Raw genomic sequence first — 26,612 nt, forward strand, 5'->3', positions numbered from 1 at the left:
AAGCCTGAGGTTGTTCAAATTATGAGGGGGTGTGAGAACCTATTAAATACGTTGAGTTAATTGGATTGAGGGTTTATTACTGTGATATCAAAAACATTCAGCTTGGCTTTCAAATTGAAAAGGACTATTTAAAAATAAAAAGGTTCTCGGGTTTCCCTGGTGGTGCAGTGGTTAAGATTCCGCCTGCCAATGAGGGGGACACGGGTTCGATCCCTGGTCTGGGAAGATCCCACATGCCGTGGAGCAACTAAGCCCGTGCGCCACAGCTACTGAGCCTGTGCTCTAGAGCCCGCGAGCCACAACTACTGAAGTCCATGTGCCTAGGGTCTGTGCTCTGCAACAAGAGAAGCCACAGCAATGAGAAGCCCGTGCACCGAAACCAAGAGTAGCCCCAGTTCACTCTCTAGCAGCAGCTAGAGAAAGCCCACGCACAGCAACGAAGACCAAAAGCAGCCAAAAATAAATAAATAAAATAAATAAGTTTAAAAAATAAATAAATAAAAAGAGCTAGGCTAGGATTGATATAGTTCAAAAAGTTAAAAAAAAAAAAAGGTTCTAAAAGGACATTATACTATCCTGTTACAAGCCAGTGTGTACACAGGGATACACTCCCTGTTCAAGGTGAATCAGGTCCTCATCCATAAACCAAGGCTTTGAATCTGCACCTCCATGGGCAACTGGTGATTTTGTTTCCAATAGAACTTTCCAAGCTACATAATTCCTCCACTGACAAGTGTTTTGAGAAAGGTGACTATTCTAAACAGCAAGCTTTTTACTGCAGTCTGATCTAATCAAGACGAAGACATGAGCTCCTTTGAAGTGATTGGATTTATTACACTTGGTAATAAATCCAATCACTTACCAGCTTCTGGCTTGGCCTGTTTTCAAGCAGGCGTATGATTTCTAGGTACAGAGGGAAGTGATTATTATGCTGTTTAGAATGCAGGGAACACTAGAACAATGGATATAGTTATGAAAAATTGATTTTTTGTCAATCACTATCATTTAGTGTCCAGGAAAGCCAATCTAGATACAACAGTCAGTGCTTTTATTATCATTAGATCAGAACTGCTAGTATTTTTAGCTATGAGAAATATAACTTTTAACATATCACATATTCTTTGATTTATGTTATTGCACCACAGTCCTACTTTGCATGGTGCATAATTCATCATAGAATTATAATATAATCTCAGAGTGACAAAATCAAGAAGCAAGAATAAAGGAAAATGTCCTGTGGTCTCTGTTCCATACTCTGTTCCATAAGAGTTGAATTATGTTGAATTTGAACTGGGGATTCTGAGAAGACAATGGAGGGAATAGTTTTACCCAGTAAGATTCTATGCAATACCACTGGATGAGCACAGATTTTCTGTGCCTAGAAAATATTTGATTTCCTATTTGTGAAAAAATTTCCCCAGAAGAGGACAAACATTAAAATTATATTAAATTTCAAAACACTGATAAGACAAGAATGGATAAAAACCTCCAAAAATTCACTCCTCCGTAAAAGCAATGAGACTGGCAACAGTGGTCAAAATCAACGTTTTCAAAAATTCTGGAAATTAACCAAACACTTGCAACAATTTGGGTAGTCTTTATTCAAGACTTTATGGAATCTTAGTTTAAAAAAAGTGAGTTTTATGGCATTTCAATATTTCCTAATATCAGGTCCCTCTCTACTAGTTCTGTGGTAGCCTTGAGAACCAACAGCCCATAGTCAAAGTGAAAACCAGCAACGTAGCATCTTCTGAAAAAAGTGAAATGGAGCTGGTTTCTCCAGGTTTCCTGGAAAATCCCACTGGCAGAACTTGTTTTAGTTGACCTGACTCAGACCTTTCACAGGGTGAACAGTCTTTTCCTGAGGGTGTTGTTGAAAATAATCAGTAGCCATTATGTATCATCACAGCCACCTGAAGCAGTAAGAATTGGGGCAAGTAAAAAAACGGACCAAAACAATTTAAATGAAAAGCTGGGGAATGAGACGCCCATAGGGAACTTTGAAAGCACCAATGTTTTTCTGGAAATCTACAAGGCCACATGCATGTGTAGAATTGTGTGAAATCCTAGGAGAGGCATGTACAGGGCTGTGTATATGCCTAGGACAGACCTAAGAATGTCCTAAACTGTCACTGCTGGCTGACTTTCAAGCCCCGTGAAAACAGTAAATGAAGGCCAAAATGGTGTAACGATCTATCTCTGTGTTGAAGGCAGGCCCTAACATGCACAAGAAACCTCTTAGCAAAGACTAGGAGACATTGGTGAAAACATTCAAAAACAAAAAACCTTAAAGTCCTTTATCTGATAAGGATTTAGTATTCAGAACATATTAAAAACTCTTACAATCTAACTATAAAAAGACAAACAATCTAATTTAAAAATGAGCAAAGAACTTGATAAACATTTTCCTAAGGAAGATGCACAAATGGCCAAAAACCTCAAAAAACGGTGCTCAACATCATTAGTCATTAGGGAAATCAAAAGCACAACCACAACAAAATACCACTTCATACCTACAGGATGGCTATAATCAAGACAGACAATATCAAATGTTATCTAGGATGTGGAGATGCGAGCCCTCATAGACTGTAGTAGGAATGCAGAATGTTGAAACCATTTTGAACATGAGTTGGGGAGCTCCTCAAAAAGTTAAACATAGTGTTACCTTATGACCCAGTAATTCTACTCCTAAGTATATACCCAACAGAATTGAAAATATATATTTACTCAAAAAATGGTATGCAAATATTTATAGCAGCATTATTTATAATAGCCAAAGATTAAGAACAACCCAATTTCCATCAACTGATGAATGGATAAACAAAATGTCCTATATCCGTCTTCAGCCTTGAAAAGAAAAATGAAATACTGATTCATGATGCAACATCCATAAACTTTGAAAATGAAAGTGAAAACTGAAACATGCTAAATGAAAAGAGCTCCATACAAAAGGTGACATATTGTATGATTCCATACACATGAAACGTCCTGAACGGGCAAGTTCATAGAAACTGAAAGAAGATTAGTAAAAAGTAGATTAACCAAGGGGCTGGGGTGTGGGGGGGGGAGGGCATTGGGAAGTGACTACTAATGGGTATGGGCTTTCTTTACGGGATGATAAAAATGTTCTTGAATCAGGTAATGGTGATGGTTTTGCCACCTTGTGAATGTATAGATGATCACTCAGTTGTATACTGTAAACGAATGATTTTTATGGTGTTGAATTATATCTTAATAAAAAAACTGATAACATGTATTCACTAAAGAAAAAGAGAAGAAATTCACCTTGATGTCAATATTTGTATACATTCAAACTGATCAGATAATGAAATATTGCAATATTAAATCAAAGTTAGGGGAAATATTACTTTTGGAACAATAGCGACCCCCAAAAAATTCTTTAGCAGAATCTCCAAGTATATTTGCATTCAGATAATTCAGTTTTACTACCTTAATATAGATGGATTTGAATCTTAGATAATTATGGCAAATATTTACATGGATAAGCATCTAAAATATCAACACTGATTTGTGCCCATGTTTAATACATTTCCTTGGTATGTAGATGAGAGATATGAAGTTTAGCTATATATTTTTTTAAGTTTTCTGAATAGACTTTTTAATTGAAGTATAAGTGATTGAAATCTCTGTAAAATAGCATATTTCCTCGAAAGTTTGTGGAATAAATTAAGTTTACTAACAAACAAGGGGCAATTATAAGGATGAGAAATAGATATGCTTTGGTTTTCTGAATCAGAAAGGTGATGAATAATTAATGGTGGGGCATAACTCAGGAGTCTTAAGGTTGAAGCCTGAGTGAAAAATTAGCATCTTGTAGAACAGGCTGGGAATTTGAGAGCATTCATTTCTCCTGAAGTTTCACTTTGCAAATTCATGCTACTTCGTTTAACGTTTAATCTCTCTTTCATTTATTCACTGATTCATTAATATATTTATTCACTTACTTTATTTAATTTAGATATTTGATATTCAATCATATGCATTTATTAAGTAGTTAATGATGTAAAATATTGCTTAAATGTAATGAATACAAGACTAGTGCAGATTATAAATCTTCTTTCATGTAATTACAGAATGAACTTAAGGTCACATGTGGAAATATTTTGAGGTATAACAATTACATATCTCTAATAAAGAAATTGAAACAAGGAAATACCATCATGGCAAGAAGGTCTTTTTATAAGTGTTGAAAAAGTTTTTGAACAATGCTAAACATTGTTTAAAGTGCCTTACATATATTAAGTCCTCACTACAACCCTTAAAGTGGCACTATTGTTATCAACATGTTTAGATGGCTACTATGTGGTGGAGATGGGATCTGAACCCAGGCAACATTTGCTATGATGTGTTTACCTGGACTTTGATGGGATTATCGTTTTGGTAAGAAAAATCTTAGGGAGAAAGGGAATTCTAAGTTTGGAGAATAAAAAGAACTGAAAAGAAAAAACAGGAAGAGGATACATCTGATTGGAACTGAGGCTGATGGGAATTAGTGATTGGGAAGGTGAAATGAGCAGAGTGTGGATAGTTAAGAGAGAACTGGGAACGACAGACTGAGAATTTTGGAAGTTATCTGGAGAAAGAGAGAGACTGAGAGTTTTGAGTGAAGGAGTGGAATTATGAAAGCAGTGTTTTGTGAACAGTAATCTTGCCTGGTATGGGTTATTTGCTTGAGATACCTCTGAGGGAGTGGTTAATCAATCATGCAGTAAGGTCAGAATTATGGAAGTCAAATCCTTAGCCAAGAAAGTTGGAATAAGTAGATTCAAGTGATTTGGGCCCTTCTAGATTCTCTTTAAAATTTAAACTGTTAAAATCAATTAAAAGAAGAGCTTTCTGTGACCACACCCTCCATTCCCTCCACTTTGCATATACAACCACTCTTTCTGAGGTCATGCTTTGATTCATGAGATTTCCAGCCTAGTGACCACTCCATTATCCACCCCTCAATGTACTGCTTTATTTTCCATTCACTTATTTTTTTTTTTACATCTTTATTGAGGTATAATTGCTTTACGTTGTTCTTAGTTGCTACTGTATAACAAAGTGAATCAGCTATATGTATACCTATATCCCCATATCGCCTCCCTCTTGTGTTTCCCTCCCACCCTTCTAGGTGGTCACAAAGCACCCTCCCTGTGCTATGTGGCTACTTCCCACTAGCTATCTATTTTACATTTGGTAGTGTATATATGTCCATGCCACTCTCTCACTTTATCTCAGTTTACCGTTCCCCCTCCCCGTGTCCTCAAGTCCATTCTCTACATCTGCGTCTTTATTCCTGTCCTGCTCCTAGGGTCTTCAGAACCTTTTTTTTTTTAAATTCCATATATATGTGTTAGCATACGGTATTTGTTTTTCTCTTTCTGATTTACTTCACTCTGTATGACAGACTCTAGGTCCATCTACCTCACTACAAATAACTCAATTTCATTTCTATTTTTGGCTGATTAATATTCCACTGTATATATGTGCCACATCTTCTTCATCCATCTGTCGATGGACACTTAGGTTGCTTCCATGTCCTGGCTATTGTAAATAGAGTTGCAATGAACATTGTGGTACATGGCTCTTTTTGAATTATAGTTTTCTCTGAGTATATGCTCACTAGTGGGATTGCTGGGTCCTATGGTAGTTCTAGTTTTAGTTTTTTTAAGGAACCTCCATACTGTTCTCCATAGTGGCTGTATCAATTTACATTCCCACCAACAGTGCAAGAGGGTTCCGTTTCACCCACACCCTCTCCAGCATTTGTTGTTTGTAGATTTTCTGATGATGCCCATTCTAACTAGTGTGAGGTGATACCTCATTGTAGTTTTGATTTGCATTTCTCTAATGGTTAGTGATGTTGAGAATCTTTTTATGTGTTTGTTGGCAATCTGTATATTTTCTTTGGAGAAATGTCTATTTAGGTCTTCTGCCCATTTTTGGATTTTTTTTTTTTTTTTTTTTTTTTTTTTGCGGTACGCGGGCCTCTCACTGTTGTGGCCTCTCCCGCTGCAGAGCACAGGCTCCGGACGTGCAGGCTCAGCAGCCATGGCTCACGGGCCCAGCTGCTCTGCGGCATGTGGGATCTTCCCAGACCGGGACGTGAACCCATGTGCCCTGCATCGGCAGGCAGACTCTCAACCACTGCGCCACCAGGGAAGCCCAGGTTGTTTGTTTTTTTGATATTGAGCTGCATAGCTGCTTGTATATTTTGGAGATTAATCCTTTGTCAGTTGCTTTGTTTGCAAATATTTTTTTCCATTCTGAGGGTTGTCTTTTCATCTTGTTTATGGTCTCCTTTGCTGTGCAAAAGCTTTTAAGTTTCACTAGGTCCCATTTGTTCATTTTTGTTTTTATTTCCATTTCTCTAGGAGTTGGATCAAAAAGGATCTTGCTGTGATTTATGTCATAGAGTGTTCTGCCTATGTTTTCTTCTAAGAGTTTTATAGTGTCTGGCCTTACATTTAGGTCTTTAATCCATTTTTTTTTTTGTATGGTGTTAGGGAGTGTTCTAATTTTATTCTTTTACATGTAGCTGTCCAATTTTCCCAGCACCACTTGTTGAAGAGGCTGTCTTTTCTCCATTGCATTTAATTTTGTAAAATCCAGTTGAGTTTGTAAGGTCCAACTTTTCACTAGGATCCCCACCAATACTCTGATCTCCCTTGCTTCTCTGTATTTCATCATAAAACTCTAATGGATAAAAAACCAAACACATAGATAATTATTTTTGTAAAAATTCTCTGTGCTCTCACCCCAATCTCCCACCTAAGAAGTCTAATACTGCTTGAGTCACACAATGGGATAAATTGATGTCACTAAAAATTCTTGTTCACTAACCTCAAAAGTGCTTTCAAACTTTGCCCCAAACTCCTGTTATTCATTGAGTCAACAGTCTCCCACTTCTCAAAATGTTTTTTACAAATTATATTTATTTTTGTTTTATCTTAAAGCATGCACAAAATTGAAGAGAAACCATGAGTATCTGTCATTTGCTTCAACAATTATCAGTGCAGCCAAACTTGCTTCATGTAGTTCAACACACAGCTCCTACCCTATGTATTATTTTGAAGGTAAACTTGGATATCTTATTGTTTTATCCATCAATAATTCAGAGAATATCTCTAAAAGATATAAGCATTATTTTCAACATATTCACAATATCACTGTTAAAATAATGATAATTTCTTATCATTAAACATTTATCTTAAAGCTATTTGATGATGATGATGATTTTTACAGTTGGTTTGGTTGGAATCAGGATAAAAACAATATCCCCACATAGCATGTATAGGATATATCTTTTAATTAAAGGTCCTTCACGCTTCATCTTTGTTTTCCCTTGCCATTTTATTATTGAAGCAGAAACTAACACACCATTGTAAAGCAATTATACTCCAATAAAGATGTTAAAAATAAATAAATAACAAAAAAAAAGGAATCAGGTAATTTGTTATGTGAAATCTCCATCTTTTAAACATTACTAACTGCATCATTTTATTGTCTTTTTTTTTGGTGGGGGGGCTCAAGCCATTTTGTTGAGGGGCTTCAGGGGAGGGTTGAAGGCCTAGGAGGACAATGAGATCTGACATTCTTTTCCTGGCTGGGATTCTCCAGATTCACAGTCACTGAAAGCTATTGTCTTTTTTTTTTTTAATTTGATTGGATTATAGTTGATTTACAATGTTGTTTTAGCTTCAGGTATACAGCAAACTGATTCAGTTATACACATACATATATTCATTCTTTTTTCAGATTCTTTTCTCATATAGGTTATCACTGAATGTTGAGTTGGTTATCTATATATAGTAGTGTGTATATGTTAATCCCCAGATCCTGATTTATCCCTCCCCCCAACATCTCCTCTTTGGTAACCATAAGTTTGTTTTTGATATCTGTAAGTCTGTTTCTGTTTTGTAAGTAAGTTCATTTGTATCATTTTTTAAAATTAGATTCCACATATGAGTGATATCATATGATATTTGTCTGACTTCACTTTGTATAATAATCTCTAGGTCCATCCATGTTGCTGCAAATAGCATTATATCATTCTTTCTTATGGCTGAGTAATACTCCATTGTACATATGTATCACATCTTCTTTTAAAAAGTTTCTTTATCCCCCGTTTTCCCAGCAAACTGGCAGTTAGATCTAGAGACCTGTCAGATTCGGCTCTAATGATTTTGGTAAGAATACATCATAGCTGGTGCTGTGCTGTCTCTCTAAACATGATGATAAGATTTGGATCAGATACTATTAGCCTGATTCACCCATTATACAGTTTTTCATTATCCTTTCATAAATAATTTTAGCAGCCATGGATGACTACTGTTTACATCCATTATTTCATTAAGGTTTGCAAAATGGTGATATTTTATTTTTATTATTTATTCTGCCATGAAAACAAAGCTAAGAGGAAAGAGAAAAAATGTTCTAGGAATGGGGTGTGTGCTGTGTTTCTTGTATTCGCAATCTCTTTTATTCTATATCACCAAATATGTGTGGACTGAGCTGGAAAATCTTCATCTTTGGGAGAGGCAGAGGGAGGAACATTCACACAAGTTAACAAATTTTGTCCCTGCCATAATAAATATTACAATTGTGGGCACAAAGAAAGAAGTGGCAAATTCTTCTTGGGAGTTAGAAGTAGTTAGATGGAAAAAATAATGTGTGTTTGTGTGTGTGTGCATTTATACATGTGGGAACATGATTATAAAACTGGAGAAAAGGAGGAGGCAGAAAATGGTGGACTTTAATAATCATATAAAGTAAATTTTTTTCCTAATAGGCAGAGAGATAAAAAGTTTTAAGTAAGACAATACGAAAAATTTGTGTTGTAGGAAGATCACATTTCTAGCAGCAGGAAGAATGGACTGACAGGGAAAGATTGAAGGCAGACCAGTGTAGTCCTTATTCCTGTAGCTGAAATGAAAAGGATGAAGGTGTGAACCTTTAGTTGCAGTAGAGAGAGTCCTTTATACCCCTAGCTCAGCACCTGTTAAACTATACTGTAATTTCTAGTCTGTCTTCTGCATTTAACTGCAATGAATATTAAACAGGTGATGGGAGCAGTTTGCCCCAGGTGCAGGCAATAAAAGTAGATAATTTTAAAATGCCAATAAAACGACTATAAATTAATCTCCTTTTTATTATTACAATGCACCGGCAATGCTAAACAACATTAGTATTAAAATACTCCTCACCGAGGGCTTCCCTGGTGGCGCAGTGGTTGAGAGTCCGCCTGCCGATACAAAGGACACGGGTTCAAATCCTGGTCCGAAAAAATCCCACATGCCGCGGAGCGGCTGGGCCCGTGAGCCATGGCCGCTGAGCTTGCGCGTCCGGAGCTTGTGCTCCGCAGCAGGAGAGGCCACAACAGTGCTCCACAACAGGAGAGGCCACAACAGTGAGAGGCCCGCGTACCGCAAAAAAAAGCCAAAAACTCCTCCTCGATAAAAAACATTTTGTTGGTCTAAGTTCTGATTTTTCTTTTCATTAGTTTTAACTAATCAGTTTCCATTTGGTCTCTTAACAGCATTTTAAAGAAAACTTAATTTGCATCTACCTTAGTGCCTGCGGCTGCAATCGGAGACTAGGGGCCAAAGAGAAAAAGAAAGTAGGTGGGTATAACAAGAATTTACTCATGAGAATATAATCCTGAACAAGGAGATTCTTATTAAAATATTCTTCATTTAATATATTCTTCAACAGAAGAATGAAATATTCATTTTAAAAAGTTGTATTTGGAAGTATCTACAATAATATTTTTATAAATATTTTTCTGGAATATCTTCATCTGCTCCAGTCTTCTTACATATTTAAACTTATAGACGTTTGTCTTTCCTTATACAGTTCCATTTTCAACATCCTTATAGGTACAAATCCAAATTCCCTTTCAAGTCCCAGTTCAAATTCCATTTCTACTGTAAAGCTGTTTCTTTCCTCTAAACTTATGTAGCAATATTTATGCCTTTATGTGTAAAGGCAATATAGCCCACCCACTGCCTACCCTTAATCAAGGGTCATTGTGTACACATTGCAAAATTGAAATTAAATCCATTTTTATTATTGTTTATTCACTGCTGTATATTTAACACATCTGATAAAGTGCGTTGCCCATAGTAGGCACACTAGAAACAGGCATAGATTACTTTGAATTCATTTAAGATTTTTAAGATTTTTTAAAATCTTAAATTTTAAGATTTTTAAAACTTTTAAGATTCTTTCAACCCTGCAGTTGTGTGATTCTTTTAACCTCTGTATGTTATGCTTCAAAGTGAATACTTTGGGGACTGTAGAATAGAGAGGGAGAAAAAAATTGAAAAAAAATAGATTTATGTTTAAGGGTTTTATAAGAAACTCTTCCAAATTATATCCATTTTTAATGAACATAATACTTTGGTAATATTTGCTTAACTAATCTGTACTAAAAACACTAATATACAAGGTCACAGGTTACGTTTATGGCAAACAGAGGTAAACACTGTGGAGGAGAAGACATAATTTTAAGGCCTGGTGATTGCATCTCTAGCAAGAGATGCTTAAATCACATTCATCCAAATTGGAACAAACTATGAAATATTTTAAAAAATAGTCTTTTGATTCATCTCTCATGAGAGATTAGAAATGTAGGACCAATGAGTGGGATTTGGCCTGAAAACATTGTAAAATAGCTTTTAGCAAGCCTAGTGAGGCAGGAAGAGTACCTACCAAGGACTGTTAAGGAAATTCTTACATTGAAAAGGATGTTTACTTGTTTGCCAAAATCATTCATACCTACTGTGTGCCAGAAGCTGTCTACTTAATTGTGTCCCCTCATACAAAGAAAAGTAAGAGCTTAACGTATATGAAAAATATTTCAGAACAATGGAAAATACAAATGTATATCATTACTCTTATATACTACAGAACATAAATAATATGTAGAGCAAAAGAGGATGTTTTTAAAGTGCTCTGATATTTCTGAGAATGGAATGATTAATAATTCTGTCCTTAAGGATTAAAGAAAGCTTTGGAAAGTAGGTGGTATTTGAACTGAAACATGCAGTATGGGAAACATTTCAAATGTGAATGAAGAAGTTTGTGTGCATTTTGTGGGAGGATGGTGACTTCCGGGTGCAGTAGAGTCTTAGCAAGTCACTAGTAACTGGTGTGCAGTTTGCTTCTGGTTGTGAATCTGCAAAGGATGGATTGGTTCTATAGTAGATTACAAATGGCCACAAATCCTTTGTTGCTCCTCCCATTAAGAGGTATAGTGTATTTCCATATCCCTTGAATTTGAAATGACTTGCTTTGACCAAAAGAATGCAAGGTAAGTGATGTTGTATGAGTTTGGAGCCAGGCCTCGAGATCCTTGCAACCTCCTGTCTTACATTCTTGGAACAACCAAGTGTGAACAAATCTCAGTCAGATATCTGGAAAGATATGTAGAGACTTGAGTCTTGATTGAAACCTGTCAATGCCAAATGTGGAGTGAGACCATTATAGTTTATTTGACCACTGACAAATTATCAGTAGATTGTCCAGATGAGTAAGCCCAGGTGAGAGCAGTCCAGAATGCCGATTCTCAGAATCATGAGCTGATAAATGGTTGTTGTTTTCTTAAGCCACTAAGTTTTGGAAGTGGTCTATTGTCACACAAAGGTAAATTGATATGAAGCCACTGTATTGAGGGCCTATAATGTGATACTAAAGTTTTTGGATTTTATTTTCAAAAAGTGGGGGACTTCGATATACTATCAATGAACAGGGGAATTTGAAATTAAAAACACACTACCATTAACATTAGCACTCCCTAAAATGAAAAGCTTAGGTATAAATCTAACAGAATATGTACAAGCTCTGTATGAGGAAAACTACAAAACTCTGATGAACTGAATCAAAGAAGAACAAAATAAATGGAGAGATATTTCATGCCCATGGATAGGAAGAGTCTACATTGTCAAGATATCAGTTCTTCTCAACTTGTTCTGTAGATTCAATGCAATCCCAATAAAAATCCCAGCAAGTTTTTTTGTGGATATCAACAAACTGTTTCTAAAGTTTATATAAAGAGAGAAAAGACTCAAAATAGCCAACACAATATGGAAAGAGAAGAACAAAGTTAGAGGACTGATGTGATCCAACTTCTAGACTTACCATAAAGCTACAGTAATCAGGAAAATGTGGTATTGTTAAAAAAAAAAAGACAAATAGATCAATTAAACAAAATAGAGATCCCCCAAATAGACCCATATAAATATAGTCAGCTGATCTCTGACAAAGAAGAAAAGGCAACACAGTGGAGCAAATGGTTTTAAAACAACTGGATGTCCACATGCGAAAAATGAATCTGAACACAGACCTTACACCCATCACAAAAATTAATTCAAAATTGATCACAGACCTGAATGGAGAATGCAAAACTATACATCTCCTAGAAGATAACACAGGAGAAATCTTGGGTATGACAATGACTTTTTTAATATAACACCAAAAACGCAATCCATGAAAGAAATAACTGGTAAGCCAGACTTGATTAAATTAAAACCTCTACCTGTGAAAGACAATGTCAAGAGAATGAGAAAACAAGCTACAGACTAGGAGAAAACGTTTGCAAAAGAAATATCAGATGAATGACTGTTATGCAAAATACATAAAGAATGCTTAAAATTTAACAATAAGAAAACAAATAACTGTATTAAAAAATGGGTCAAAGACATTAACAGGCATCTCACCAAAGAAGACATATAGGTGGGAGAAAAACATATGAAAAGATGCTCCACATTATGCATCATCAGGGAAGTGTGAATTAAAATGATGAGATACTACTACAAACCAATTAGAATGGCCCAAATCTGGAACATTGACAATACCAAAAGCTGATGAAGATGTGAAGGAACAAGAACTCTCATTCATTGCTGGTGGGAATGCAAAATGGTATAGCCACTTTGGAAGACAGTCTGGCAGTTCTTTACAAAACTAAATATCCACTTACCACATGATCTAGTAATCACACTCTTTGGTATATACCCAAAGGAGTTGAAAACTACATCCAAACAAAAATCTATATATGGATGTTTATAGCAGCTTTATTCATAGCTGCCATAACTTGGAAGGAACCAAGTTGTCCTTCAGTAGGTGAATGGATAAATAAACTGTGGTAAATCCAGACAGTGGAATATTATTCAGCACCCAAAAAAAAAGAGCTATCAAGCCATGAAAAGACATCGAGGAAACTTAAATGCATATTACTAAGTGAAAGAAGCCAAATCTGGAAATGCTATGTACTGTATGATTCCAATTATATAACATTCTGAAAAAGACGACCCTATGCAGACAGTAAAAAGAACAGCAGTGGCCAGTGGTTGGGGGAAGAGTGAGGAATGAATAAACAGAGCACAGATGATTAGGGGAGCAGTGAAGATACTCTGTGTGATACTATAACGATGGATATGTGTCATTATGCATTTATCCAAACCCCCAGAATGTAAAATACTAAGCGTGAACAATAATGTAAACTATGGACGTTGGGTGATAACGATGCATCAGTGTAGGTTCATCAATTATAACCATGTACAATTCTGATGGGGGATGTTGATAATGGAGGAGGCTGTGCCTATTGGAGGGTAAGGGGTACACGGGAAATTTCAGTACCTTCCTCTCAATTTTGCTGTGAAACTAAAATTGCTAAGTTCTTTAAAAAAAGTAGGGAGCCTTAAAATGACTATGCAATACAATTGTGTCTACCTACCTGCAACCTGACACAGCACAGCAGCTGTTCTATAAATGTTTTCTGTCTTGCTAAGTTGCACCTTTCCTGGTCCTTTGGCTAGAGAGAGCAGGATTTTGTTGGGCCTTGCTTCTTCTGCACCTGTTAGTATTGCTGTGTTACCAGCTTCAGCGATGTATAGACAAAAAGAAAACCCAAGAAATTCCGTCACCATGCTGTTTTTTGATCCCAATGCTTCTAGCCAGCTTTCCTTCTTTTATGAGCCTTTCAGAGCCTCTTAAGTGTGTTTGTATATAATGTCCAGGGTTTTCAGTTATACTTAGTGGGAGAAATAAGGAAAAGTATATCTACTCCATTTTTCCAAAATTGAAAATCTCACAATTTCACTTTTGTTTCCTTTTCTCATCTTAGTTAGTACTCAATTTATGTTTCCACTTGAACTAACAATAAAACACCAGGTCACAAGTTAAGTAAATACTGTATATCAAACAAAAGGTATTCTCCAAAAATACTGAACTTCAATGACTTTCCAGCTCTTTGGACTTATGGTGATCCGCCAGATTTTATCTCCTGATTCTTTGGAAAAGAAGTTTTATACAGCAGTTTTAGTCTAACTCATCTTTAAATTTCGGAGTCTCCTTTTCTTCAGGGAAGAGTCCTCATTCTAGCTTCCTCCCTCGATTCTATGGTAAACCCATTTGGGACCAGCCATGATCTAGCCTCTGGTGAATGTGTAATGATTTGGGAGAATCAGACCATAAGCTTCTTCCCAAGGGCAATAGCTAGTAATTTGTATTTCTTGAATATGTTGTTAACCTTTGAGCCAAATGTTTGGTGTATGGTAAGTGCTCAATAGACTAATAGACAAATTCTTACCATTGCAATTCTATTTGAAGTTTTGTGTTGGGAAAAAATAGAGTAGGATGTGAAGTGTTCTTCAGATCTATTCCCTGCCTTGCACTGCTAGGCTTTGTATCACAGGGGGATCATCTCTATTAAATTAATTTTCCTAGGCTCCTTTGCGAACTGCTTCTACGTATATTGGGACAATGGAAAGTGTTCGTGGGGAATTGGAATGTGGGAAGGTAGGATAATTTCTCCCCTCTCTCTTTGTTTTGGGAGGTATCTTTGGAAGTGATTCTGACTCCTTAGTAGACATAGCTCTTTTTTTTCCTAATCTTTTTTTTTTTAAATTGGAGTATAATTACTTTACAATGTTTAGTTTCTGCTGTACAATGAGGTGAATCAGCTATATTTTACATATATCCCCTCCCTCTTGGATCTCCCTCCTAAACCGCCCCCCCAATCCCGCCCATCTAGTTCATCTCAGAGCACGGAGCTGAGCTCCCCGTGCTATACAGCAGGTTCCCACTAGCTATCTATTTTACACATGGTAGTGTATATATGTCAATCCTAATCTCCCAGTTCATCCCACCCTCCCCTTCCCACCATGTCCGCATGTCCGTTCTCTATGTCTGCATCTTTATTCCTGCCCTGCAAATAGGTTCATCTGTACCATTATTTTAGATTCCCATGTATGCATTAATATACGACATTTGTTTTTCTCTTTCTGACTCACTTCACTCTGTAGGACAGACTCTAGGTCCATCCACATTTCTACAAATGACCCAATTTCATTCCTTTGGATGGCTAATAGTCCACTGTATATATGTATCACATCTTCTTTATCCATTCATCTGTCGATGGACATTTAGTTTGCTTCCATGTCCTGGAAGCAAGTCTCTAGCTTGTCAACATTAAGGTTGAACATATCATTCTCCAGTTTGGGATTTTAAAGGCAAATTGAAGACAATATAACAACTGAATATTTTAAAAGAAGAGTCAATAGAGATCAAGGAATTCTAATATATTTTCCTTTTTTTAAACAAATACATAAAGCTCTTTACCATTTCCCTCAATTATTTTGATTAACATTATAGTCAGATCTTTCATTATACCAATTTTCACAGCCTGATGTAAGGACTCATTTCACAGAAATAACCATGACTAGCATTAATAGATGAATGTCAGTGTCATAACACAAGATTATAAGGCATATTTACATCATCTTAACATACATACAGAACACCATACACATACACAAAAAAATCACAGATCCAGAACAAATAAGATTCAATCTCCTAGACAGCTTACATTTATAGGCTTTGCCTGAACCTTTCTTTTTTTTTTTTTTTTTTGCTATTTTTTTCAAATTTTGTCTTTCCAAGCAGCAAACAAATCTTCCCTACGTCTTGTGAATTATTTGTAACATTGTGCTCATGCAAACATAATACTTGTTTTATTGCATTAACATTTAAACAGTTTTGGATTTGGGTCCCCAAACCGTGATCTAACATTTTACTTGATGTGGCTTCATCCATATTGTCACTTTACTTGGAGTGATATGATGATTTTGTTTTTGGTGAGTTACAAAATGACAAACATGACCACAGTTCAAAAATCAAGATTCTAAGCTTCTTGGTCATGCACATTTTGCTTTCATTCTTGCAAAACGGTTTGAATCAGGAACACCATCTGATTCAACATGTACGAGTTTTCTTTTTTAAAAATCATATTTCTAGAAACAACAACAACAACAAAAAGAATGAAAGAAAATACTGTCCCACATCCACTGTTCACAAAAAGGAAGAGCAGCAAGAATCACACTGACCATTGTTAGTACACGGTCAGGTGGTGACACCGTAGTAAACACTGAACGTCATTGAAATACTGCAGGAATGTGATAATTACTATAACCCATACTTCTGTAACAGTTCAGACTGCCACTGGCGTTTGCGCTCTGGAAAATAATCTGGAATGTGGATTTTTTTAAAATCCTGAATACACTTTTTCATTTCTTCTTCCACACTTAGCTTCTCACAGACTTTCTTTTTGGAAAGATTGGTTTCCCGGGATTTGCTGATGAGTGTCTGAAAGAGTTCACTGTTTCTGCGTTTGTCTGGTGGGGGCATCCATTGCACAGGTGCTTTTTTGGAAGGACGATCCAACGTTAAGGTGTTAGGTTGGTGAGCTGTCGCCTGCTGGGCACTGGGTGGGTTGTCCTGGGGAGTACTTGCCTCTGAGTGGCTGTCACAACTGGAAGTGGAGAGCTCATTACAGGAAGTCCCACTCTCACTTCCTTTATCTGTGACTTTGTCATGTTTCCTATCTTCATGCTCTTGTTTAGGTGACACTATTTTCTGAGATGGTCCTAAAAAGGAAAAAAGGAGTAGGAAAACTGAGTAAGAAGTGCGAAGGTCAAATTAAGCAAGCTTTATATTTTTTATATTAAACCAAGAACATTTAAGAAAAATGCCGTTTGTTGCACTAGTTTATATTTGAAGGATTAAATACAACACCTGGTGTTGTTAATGTATATTGAAACATGCAACATGGTGATTAATTATTTATAACAATAAAATTCGGGAGGTTTGCTTGATGAGCATTTATGCTATAAAAGATTTTCAGTAACTTTATGCCAAAAGAGATTTTTGTTATTTCAGTTACTAGTTCCTGAAATCTGAAAAAGATATCATATATAAATATTTTGCTAGTCCCATAACTATTTCACTAGACAGTTCAGTTCTGTTTTAGCGAATGGCATTAGTTGTCCTTTGCATATATATTTCACCATTATAAAAGCAGAAAGTGGGCTTCCCTGGTGGCGCAGTGGTTTAGAGTCCGCCTGCCGATGCAGGGAACACGGGTTTGTGCCCCGGTCCGGGAAGATCGCACATGCCGCGGAGCAGCTGGGCCCGTGAGCCATGGCCGCTGAGCCTGCGCGTCCGGAGCCTGTGCTCCGCAACGGGAGAGGCCACAACAGTGAGAGGCCCGCGTACCGCTAAAAAAAAAAAAAAAAGCAGCAAGTACCATTGCTCTATTTTACAAAGTAGCAGCATTCTCCAGGCCCAGAAGTGCAATAGCATCATTTGTGCTTCTAAGAGAGAGGCTGGTTTAAATCTTATCCTCCATCTCTTAATCTTGCTTCCTGTCTATTTCCTTGGAGAGAATTATGAAAGTGATGTAAAATATATATGTGCCTAATATTATGCTGAAAAATAGGGTTGAAATATAGTATTCTCTTAAATTAAAAGGCTTACCATTTGAGGTAAATTACCTAGGAGGACAATTTTCAGAAAGTGATAGTTTGCCAAGACAATTATTTCAAATACACAAACAGTTTATTTCCAAGAGGGAGCATATATTATTCTCTTTGACTCTGCTGTGGGATTAGGACCTCCATCTAACATTTATTGAATACCACCACATACCCAGAACTATAATAAAACCTTGATTTAACTGGAGCCCAACCATTCAGAAATATAAGTTACCCAAATCTTATTTTTTTCTTGTAGTCAACTTTTATGAACAAGTTATATAAATCAGAATTGAAGGGAAAAGCATCAATATTTTAAGCAATTGCCTAGGGGATTCTGCTGTGCAGCCAGAATTGAGAACAACTGATCTAATTCAGAGGTTTCAACTTTAGCCACATATGGAATTACTTGGAAAGCTTAGATTATTGATGCCTTGGTCTTAACCCCAGACATCCTGCTTTAATGAAATGCTACCTGACCATCAGGTCATTTAATAAATTCAGGTGATTTCAACATGCAGTCAAGATTATGAGCCTTTCCTCAGTCTAACATACATGAATTGAGTTAATAACCAATATGAACAGTTTATATAAGTCAGAAGGTGGGGAAACAAACCAACAAAAATACTTTTCATAATAGCACTTACTAAGTACTACCCACTGTTGGATGTTATCACCAATTTTCCTATTTAAAATCAGAAGAAAAATACATTGATACCAGACATTTAGTTGAGTGGGATTAAAGATTTTTAAAAGCTTTAGAACCTTTCGGAGTGATGAAAATATTCTATATCTTGACTGTAGAGTTAAATACAGGACTGTACACATTTGTGAAAACACAGAATTGCAGAGCTAAAATGGATGGGTTTTTCTGTATGTAAACTATATCTGAATTAACCTAACCAAAAACATACAAAAAATCCAAAAAGCTTTAAAGAATGTGTACTTATTTGAGAGACGGTGTTAACCAATATTTCATACTTCCTTTGTCCACAATACAGTAAAAGCAGAACAAATGCAGATGCTTATGAAAGCTTAGTAAGAAAGTGCACTAATACATTTCAGAAGCATTTGCAACCATGGATTAAAGAAAACAGACACAAACAGTTGTTTCCTTTAAGTCTCTGCCATTTTCATTTATGGTAAGAGAGAAAGGGGGTGAATCTGAGGGATGGGGGTGGAGAAGATACACTTCCTAATACTCCTTGCTGACTTACCCACATCCATTCTGTACCCTCCACTGTCTTTAGTGGCTGATATGGGCACAAACCATGTCCTTAGGCTCCCCTGCCTTGCGGTTTTCAGTTGGATTCAGCCAGCGATAAAGACTGGCAAGATCATGCGCTACCTGACCTCACCCCCAGGATTTCTGTGATCTGGTTTCATCTTTGGACCAAAAGGCACAGCCCTGTCTGGCAGCTCTCTCCACTTCTCTCACCTTCCCCCCCTCCCTCTGCCACCCCTCTTTCTGGATTCCATTAAACTAGGCTCACATCTTCAGGCCTACAGGTATCAACCATTTCCACTGTAACTGGCATGAAGGTATCGCCTACACTGTTACAAACTGACAATATTCAACTGTGCTCAAATTACTCAACTGGATATGCCTTCTCTTTCTTCTGGGACCTTGACTGATAGACCCATACCGGTCATTAACCATCCATTGACTAGAAGGGTGTTATTTGTAGGATCAGTTTCTTTTTAGTGGCATCAGGTTTTAGTGGCAATAATATTGAAAAGGGAGTGAGTTTGAAGTCCTACTGAACTGGAATCAAATTCCAGCTCTCTGGCAAATAGTCTTGTGGCCTTGAGCAAGATACTTAGCTTCCCTAAGTCTCAATTTCCTTATCTATAAAATGGTAGTACTAGGACTTCCCTCATAGGGTTATTTTGAGATTAAATAAAATACCATACAAAAGGGCCTAGTACAGTAATTCTCAACATTGAGAGTATATCATTGTAATTTTTTAAAAAATGTACATATGTTCAGTCCCATCTCTGAAGATTTTAAGTTTGCTGAAGGGTTTGTGTGCATGTATTTACATGGAGGTCAGAGTGGTGAAGGAGGTATAGCATCTGCTTATCTAATTATCTTAATGGCAGAATGTGATCCCAAGCTGGCATGATGCCCACCAGCCTAGTAAAATGTAGGATATAAATAAATGGTTTTTACCCTTTCTGTCAATCTTCTGCATTTCTTTAACCAGAAATCTCCATAGAGGAATCTAAGATTTTCATTCCCAATAATGACTAAAGGATTAAATTGCAAATACCTGGGAAAACCAATTTATGTTTAAGGATAAATGATTGATGAGAATTTTTTTCCTGTTAATAGGCAGGGGAATAGAGCATTAGATAAAGATACCCAGGCAGAAAAGTAATAACATCAGAGAGGAAGGCAGTACAGAAAGAGGATACTAGGTACCTCCAAAGCAAATGGTTCATTCTGTTTTTATTCACTGGGGAAAAACTGTTTAATGAGCTAGGCTAGCTGTTTATATACAGAGCTATATAAAGTCCATGTGTTAACTAAATAAATTACATATATACAGTTATTATGCCTAATGGCATTATAATTTATTCATGGAAATAAGACTCTTCCCCATCCCCTCCCCAAAATACACACAAGCAAATGCAGACTCCACAATACAGTAGGATGCAACATATGTATGATGGAAATGGATTGCTCTTGTTTGTAGTATAAGATGGAATCTCAAGGAAGACTTCTTTGAAGAAGGCATTGATCAGTTTAGCCAACAGAATTTTATTGAGCACCACTACGTTCCAGGCACTGTGCTGGGATCTAAAGGAAGCACATAATGGGTGCTCCAGTGAAGTTCACAGACTATTTTATGGTATTTTATAACATAAAGTGTTTAAAATGCATGCTGCACTGTAGAATATCTTCCACTATAGACTTTAAACTCTATGAAAAAAAATGGAGGTGGGAACCCGAATTTTCTATGGTCTTAAAAGCACCTTTTCTTTTTCCAAAAAAGAACTTGGAATAGGTACAGATATTAACAAGAATTAATAAATTTACACTTTTATTTCTCATCCCTCCTACTTCTTAAGTTATCTTTGGCAAGATGGACTCCCAATCAAGAGACCAAATAGGTTCAGATGTTTACTTAAGAGAAAATGCATAACTTAATTTTGTCCACAATTTTTGGTTTCTTTTTGAAGTGTAATTGGTCTACAGAGCTATGTTAGTTCCTGCTACACAACATAGTGATTTAATATTTCTATACATTCCAAAGTAGTCACCACAATAAGTCTATTTATGTCACCATACAAAGATATTACATAGTTATTGACTATATTCCCCACATTGTACATTTCATACCTGTGAATCATTTATTTTGCAACTGGAAGTTTGTACCTCTTAATCTCCCTCACCTATTTCATTCATATATATATATATATATATATATATATATATATATATATATATCTCACATCTTCTTTAGCCATTCATGTATTGATTGGCACTTAGATTCCTTCCCCATCTTGGCTATTGCAAATAATGCTGCAATGAATATAGAGGTGCACACATGTTTTCTAGTTAGTATTTTCATTTTCTTTGGGTAAATATCTAGGAGTGGAATTGCTGGATCATATGTTAGTTCTATTTTTAATTTTTTGAAGAACCCACTTTTTTTTTTTTTTTTCTGGTACGCGGGCCTCTCACTGTTGTGGCCTCTCCCGTTGCGGAGCACAGACTCCAGACGCGCAGGCTCAGCGGCCATGGCTCACGGGCCCAGCCGCTCCGCGGCATGTGCGATCTTCCCGGACCGGGGCACAAACCCGTGTCCCCCGCACCAGCAGGCAGACTCTCAACCACTGTGCCACCAGGGAAGCCCAAGAACCCACTTTTGAATGTATAGAATACTATGATAGTTCTTTGTATAAATCATTAAGGGTAATAGTCTCCTTTTGATTTATGTCAGAATTTTTGATGAGGCATAATATATTATAAATGCTATTTGATTAAGCATACTTTAAATCATTACTGATAACAGTGGATTGAAATTGGGACAAAGATATAACAATAAAATGATTTATGTGTTTTTTATGACATGAAATGTAAGAAAAATAAATGAATTAAGAGGAAATAATCATTTACTCTGGTTGCTTAGTTTTCTGTGGATGCCTGCTAATTGTAGGCTTCCAGGGATAGTTTAACACTTGACGTCATTCCATTCAATGATCCAAAGCTGCTTGAAATGCCTTAGCACAACATGAATAATAATTTAAATAGCACTAAGTCCTGTATAGATGGGAACAGCATGATGGTCAGAAACTTCTCTGTGTTTCTTCCGAAAATAATATAATCAAATATATATCTAAGTGATCTTCCTAAAAGCATTTTGCCCTCTGAGTTGCAGCACCAATCAGACAGCATAAGAAGAGAAAATGAAGTATGATTTGGTGGCTTAATCAGCTGGGCTTTCTTCCATCACATAAAGAGACTAATGAATAATTATTAGAATAGGCAACAAATCAGTGAACGAGCAAATCTCACACCTATTTAAGATTTAATTTTAAAAAGGAATTAGTTATTTAAAAGTCCAATATATATGTGCAGCTAGAAACTTTCCAAAAAGTATTTGGAAAATTAAATCTTCCACTTTTCATTTGACTATGTGCCATTAAATAGACTAGGATTTTCATCCAGGAGTTGATTGTCTTTCAGGGGGATTTATAGCCTTACCTAGGAGACCTGCAAGCCAGCTACCTAGGTCATGCTGCTCCACAACTAATTTTTAAAAGAACAGTCAGTACACACATGCACACACACGTAACGTACATTCTGTTCCTTTATTATGCTCACACCTTTCTTCACTGTGGGAAAAGCCTTGGAAGATCTGAGTCTGAGCTTGTCTCAGCCTCTCTAGGCAAGTACTTTGTGCTGGTCATATCACCTCTCTAATATTTGGTCTTGCTGGTTAAAATTTTTGGCTTGGCCCCTAGATTCATTTATGTTATAAAGTTCTATAATTCTAAATTATATAATGAATAGGAAAGACTTTTCCATGTAATAAAATTCTAATCAAATATAAAACATGAAAGAGTCCCCGTTAATAGAAATTACCTCTTAGAATGGAGAAACAAATTCAATTTCAACTTCAGTACTTCACAGAATTACAGGGTTCAAGGATAACTTTCTTCCACGTTCATTGATAGGAAGGGTAGTTCTATAAGAGATTATCAACTTACATTTGTTTCATTAAATCTATCCTTGTCACTGAAACGCCAGCAATGAGAATGATGCTTAAGGCAACACAGTGCAGATTGGCTGAGCTCACATCCTAGTTCAAGGACTTACTAGGTATGCTGTTTTGGCCAGATTACTTACTTTCTTTGGGCCTCTGTTTTCTCATGTTTAAACTTCACTGAGTTGCAGCAAGGATTCAGTGAGCTAGCACATGTGAAGTACTCAGGATGTGCCCGGCAAGTGTAAATGCTCACAGTGTTCATTATTATTATTATACAGAATAAACATCCAGTGCTATTTGGCTACAGTATGGCATAGCCGTTTATCTGAATATTGACAGTACTGAATGAGGAATCCAAATATTTCCACTCTAATTTTGGTCCACACATAGAACCCATGAACATATGAATTTCAGGCAAGTCACTTATTTCTCTAAGCCTGAGTATTTTTTAGTCTTTTAAAAATGAAATAAGAATAGTAATTCCATGGCTTCCCTGGTGGAGCAGTGGTTGATAGTCCGCCTGCCGATGCAGGGGACACAGGTTCGTGCCCCGGTCCGGGAGGATCCCACGTGCCGCGGAGCGCCTGGGCCCGTGGGCCATGGCCGCTGGGCCTGCGCGTCCGGGGCCTGTGCTCCGCAACGGGAGAGGCCACAACAGTGAGAGGCCCACATACCGCAAAAACAAAAACAAAAACAAAAACAAGAATAGTAATTCCTAGTCATATAGCCATAATAAGAAAGGAGATAATAGATGTCAAAGCAATTTTGCTGTAAAGTTCTCTATAAGTGATTTGAGAGGCTATTAAGTATTGAATTCTCATGTCCAAAAAGGAACTTATTTGAGAAAATAAAACACAAATGCTCTCTTTTGAGTTGTTAAAATGTGTGAATTAAAAGTAATAGTAAAAACATTACATTAAACAAAATATACTACATTGAAGGTATCACAATGGGCCAAAACTTGTAAAACTGGGCAAAATGGGGTTTTCAATTAATTACATTGGGTTTTATTATACTGATAGAAAAAGGAGGAAATGATAGCTTTTCTAAGTCATTTGGGTGAATAGTGTCATACAGAAATTAATCATTAATATTTTTATCTTTAAAAAAGGCATGTGACTACTGGGTAGTGCTGGGTGTAGACACATTCAGTACTAGTACTTCTTTATTTTTTTCTCAGAATACACAGGGATTTCCAAGTAAGGTCTATGTGGATAACTGCACACTTGAAAAAACCTTTTATTTTAATCTCTTTACCTGCCTAGTGATGATAAAAAAGACTGAATATGTAAAATGTGTCTTCCACAGGCACAATTCCCAGAAGGGAAATTACCCTTTAATAGTACTAAACTCAATGGTGTGTGAATGGTTATGTGGTACTTGAACAGAATGAACCAGTCTGTCTTAAATATTAGCACCACATGCCTCTAAGTATTAAGCAGTTTAGTCAAAAAGGGAAAAAGTCCATTTCAATTTGATAAACATTTGTTGAGCAGCTACTATGTACCAGGCCTCACAGTGTTAGTTTCAAGAGGAAGGACACACACACACACACACACCACACACACACACACACACACACACACACACACACACACACACACACAGAGTCCCTGGAATCAAGTAGTCCAAGCTTAGTGTGACAAGCACAGTAATGCAGCTATATCTGAAGTGTGAATGGGACAGGAAGGAGAGAGCAGGAGTAAATGGTGATTGGAATGAGCTAAGGAAAGGGGATCATTTTTAATTCATCAGTTAAAATCTGCATATAAACTATAGTCAGCCCTCCTCTGTATCTGTGATTCCCCCCTTAGCTGAAGTATTGAAAACTAAATTGAAATTTAAAGATCATATGGGAGATGCATTCATCTTAGAGTAAAAAGGCTATTTGAATGAATAAAAACTAATTTTTATTTATTTTTTAAATTTTTTATTATTTTTAAAGTTTTTTTGTTAGTTATCTATTTTATACATATTAGTGTATATATGTCAATCCCAATCTCCCAGTTCATCCCACCACCACCACCACCCCACCACTTAAAAACTAATTTTTATATGAGAAAAATTAAACTCATTTCTTTATGTTTTTTATAATCTCTACTATCATTACTTGACCACTTCTATGAATGAAAGTGAATAGGAAAGAAAAGTAAAGAAGGGTAATTTGAAAAGAGAAACATTTTGTGGTATTCTTTCTTCCACACTGACATGATTGGCCACTAACCCACTCTTCTGATTCTTCTTGTACCTGTTAAGTTTTTACTCTATCTTTTTATTTACAGTGTATCTCCCTGTCCTTAAATTGTAAATGCCTTGAAGACAGAAGCTGTGCCTTTGTAGCCTATCATGAAGCCTTCATCAGAGTAATTGCTTAACCAAATTAATAAAATGAAAATGATCTTCACTCCTTTGAATTTCTATAGTATCTACTACTGACTGAATTTCTATAGTATCTACTACTGACTATATCATTTGTTTGGTACTTAGCATTCACTACCTTTTATGTTACTAAATATTCATCTAAATGACCACTGAGTAGTAATGATGCTCCCATAATCCACACACAAATGTCCGTTCCAAAGTCACATATCCAGTGTCCTATCTTCCTCAAAAGGGTTATACAGTTGACCCTTGAACAACATGGAGGTTAGGGACACCTTCTGTGCAGTGAACAATCTGAGTATAAGTTACAGTCAGCCCTCCATACCTGTGGCTCCTCCGTATTTATGGTTCTGTATTCTCAGATTCAACCAACCATGGATCGTGTAGTACTGTAGTATTTATTACTGAAAAAATTTGCATATAGGTGGACCCACACAGTTGGAACCTATGTTGTTCAAGGGTCAACTGTAATTTCCATGAGGTCGGAGACTGTGTCTTAAGTTTCCTTGTATCACTCAGTTCAAGAGGCTGATTTGTTTTATCATTGAATCAAAGATACTAATAAGTGAATAAGAAAAAGTAATGTAGCACTGGGAAAAAATATACGAGAAAATATACATTTAATGGAACGTATTTTGGAGGAAGTTTTAAAAGTAATCTTATCACCTTCCTCCCATTCTATAAATCTGTATCTTCCTGTTAGTTATTTCTATAGATTATACCCAAGTCACCTATGACTACCCAATGGATTCATCTTTTATTTCCAATTATTTTCCAAGTGTTTTTAATTCTACTCTTCCACTGGCACTGGAATCTACCCCTTCATTTCTATTCCCATTTTCACCACTTATAACTGGTTTCTCATTATTTCCTACTGTCTCTTAACCAGTTCTCTGACTCCATTTTAGTTTGATTTCAAACTATTCCCTACATCATTGCTAAATAAATATTCCTAAAGTCTAATTCCATGTACAGAAACCTTCTAAACAGTTCCTTTGCACATAGAATGAAAACTCTGTGCCACATTTTGGCACTGAAAACTGTCCTCAGTGTGACCCAAATGATTATTGCAGCCTATCTTGTAATGTTCCCCATATATCAGCCAAAATACACTTTTTGTTCCTGGTAAATGCCTTGCTTTATCCATGCTATTTCCCTCCTTCTGGATTGTATACCTTCCTTGCTCCAAAGGACA

At 36.4% G+C, this 26,612-nt stretch overlaps 1 protein-coding gene across 1 annotated transcript in view; it reads right to left on the reverse strand.

Annotated features, from left to right (window-relative positions):
- Positions 1-15,572: 15,572 nt before the first annotated feature.
- KCTD8 (potassium channel tetramerization domain containing 8) overlaps positions 15,573-26,612 on the reverse strand; it is a 252,532-nt gene continuing 241,492 nt past the window's right edge. The window contains exon 2 of the mRNA XM_019928244.3: positions 15,573-16,931. Coding sequence (XP_019783803.1) covers positions 16,471-16,931 — 461 coding nt within the window. The 3' untranslated portion in view covers positions 15,573-16,470. The remainder of the gene's footprint in view (positions 16,932-26,612) is intronic.

The sequence above is a fragment of the Tursiops truncatus genome, chromosome 5 (assembly GCF_011762595.2).
Source record: "Tursiops truncatus isolate mTurTru1 chromosome 5, mTurTru1.mat.Y, whole genome shotgun sequence".
In the NCBI taxonomy this organism is placed as follows: Eukaryota; Metazoa; Chordata; class Mammalia; order Artiodactyla; family Delphinidae; genus Tursiops; species Tursiops truncatus.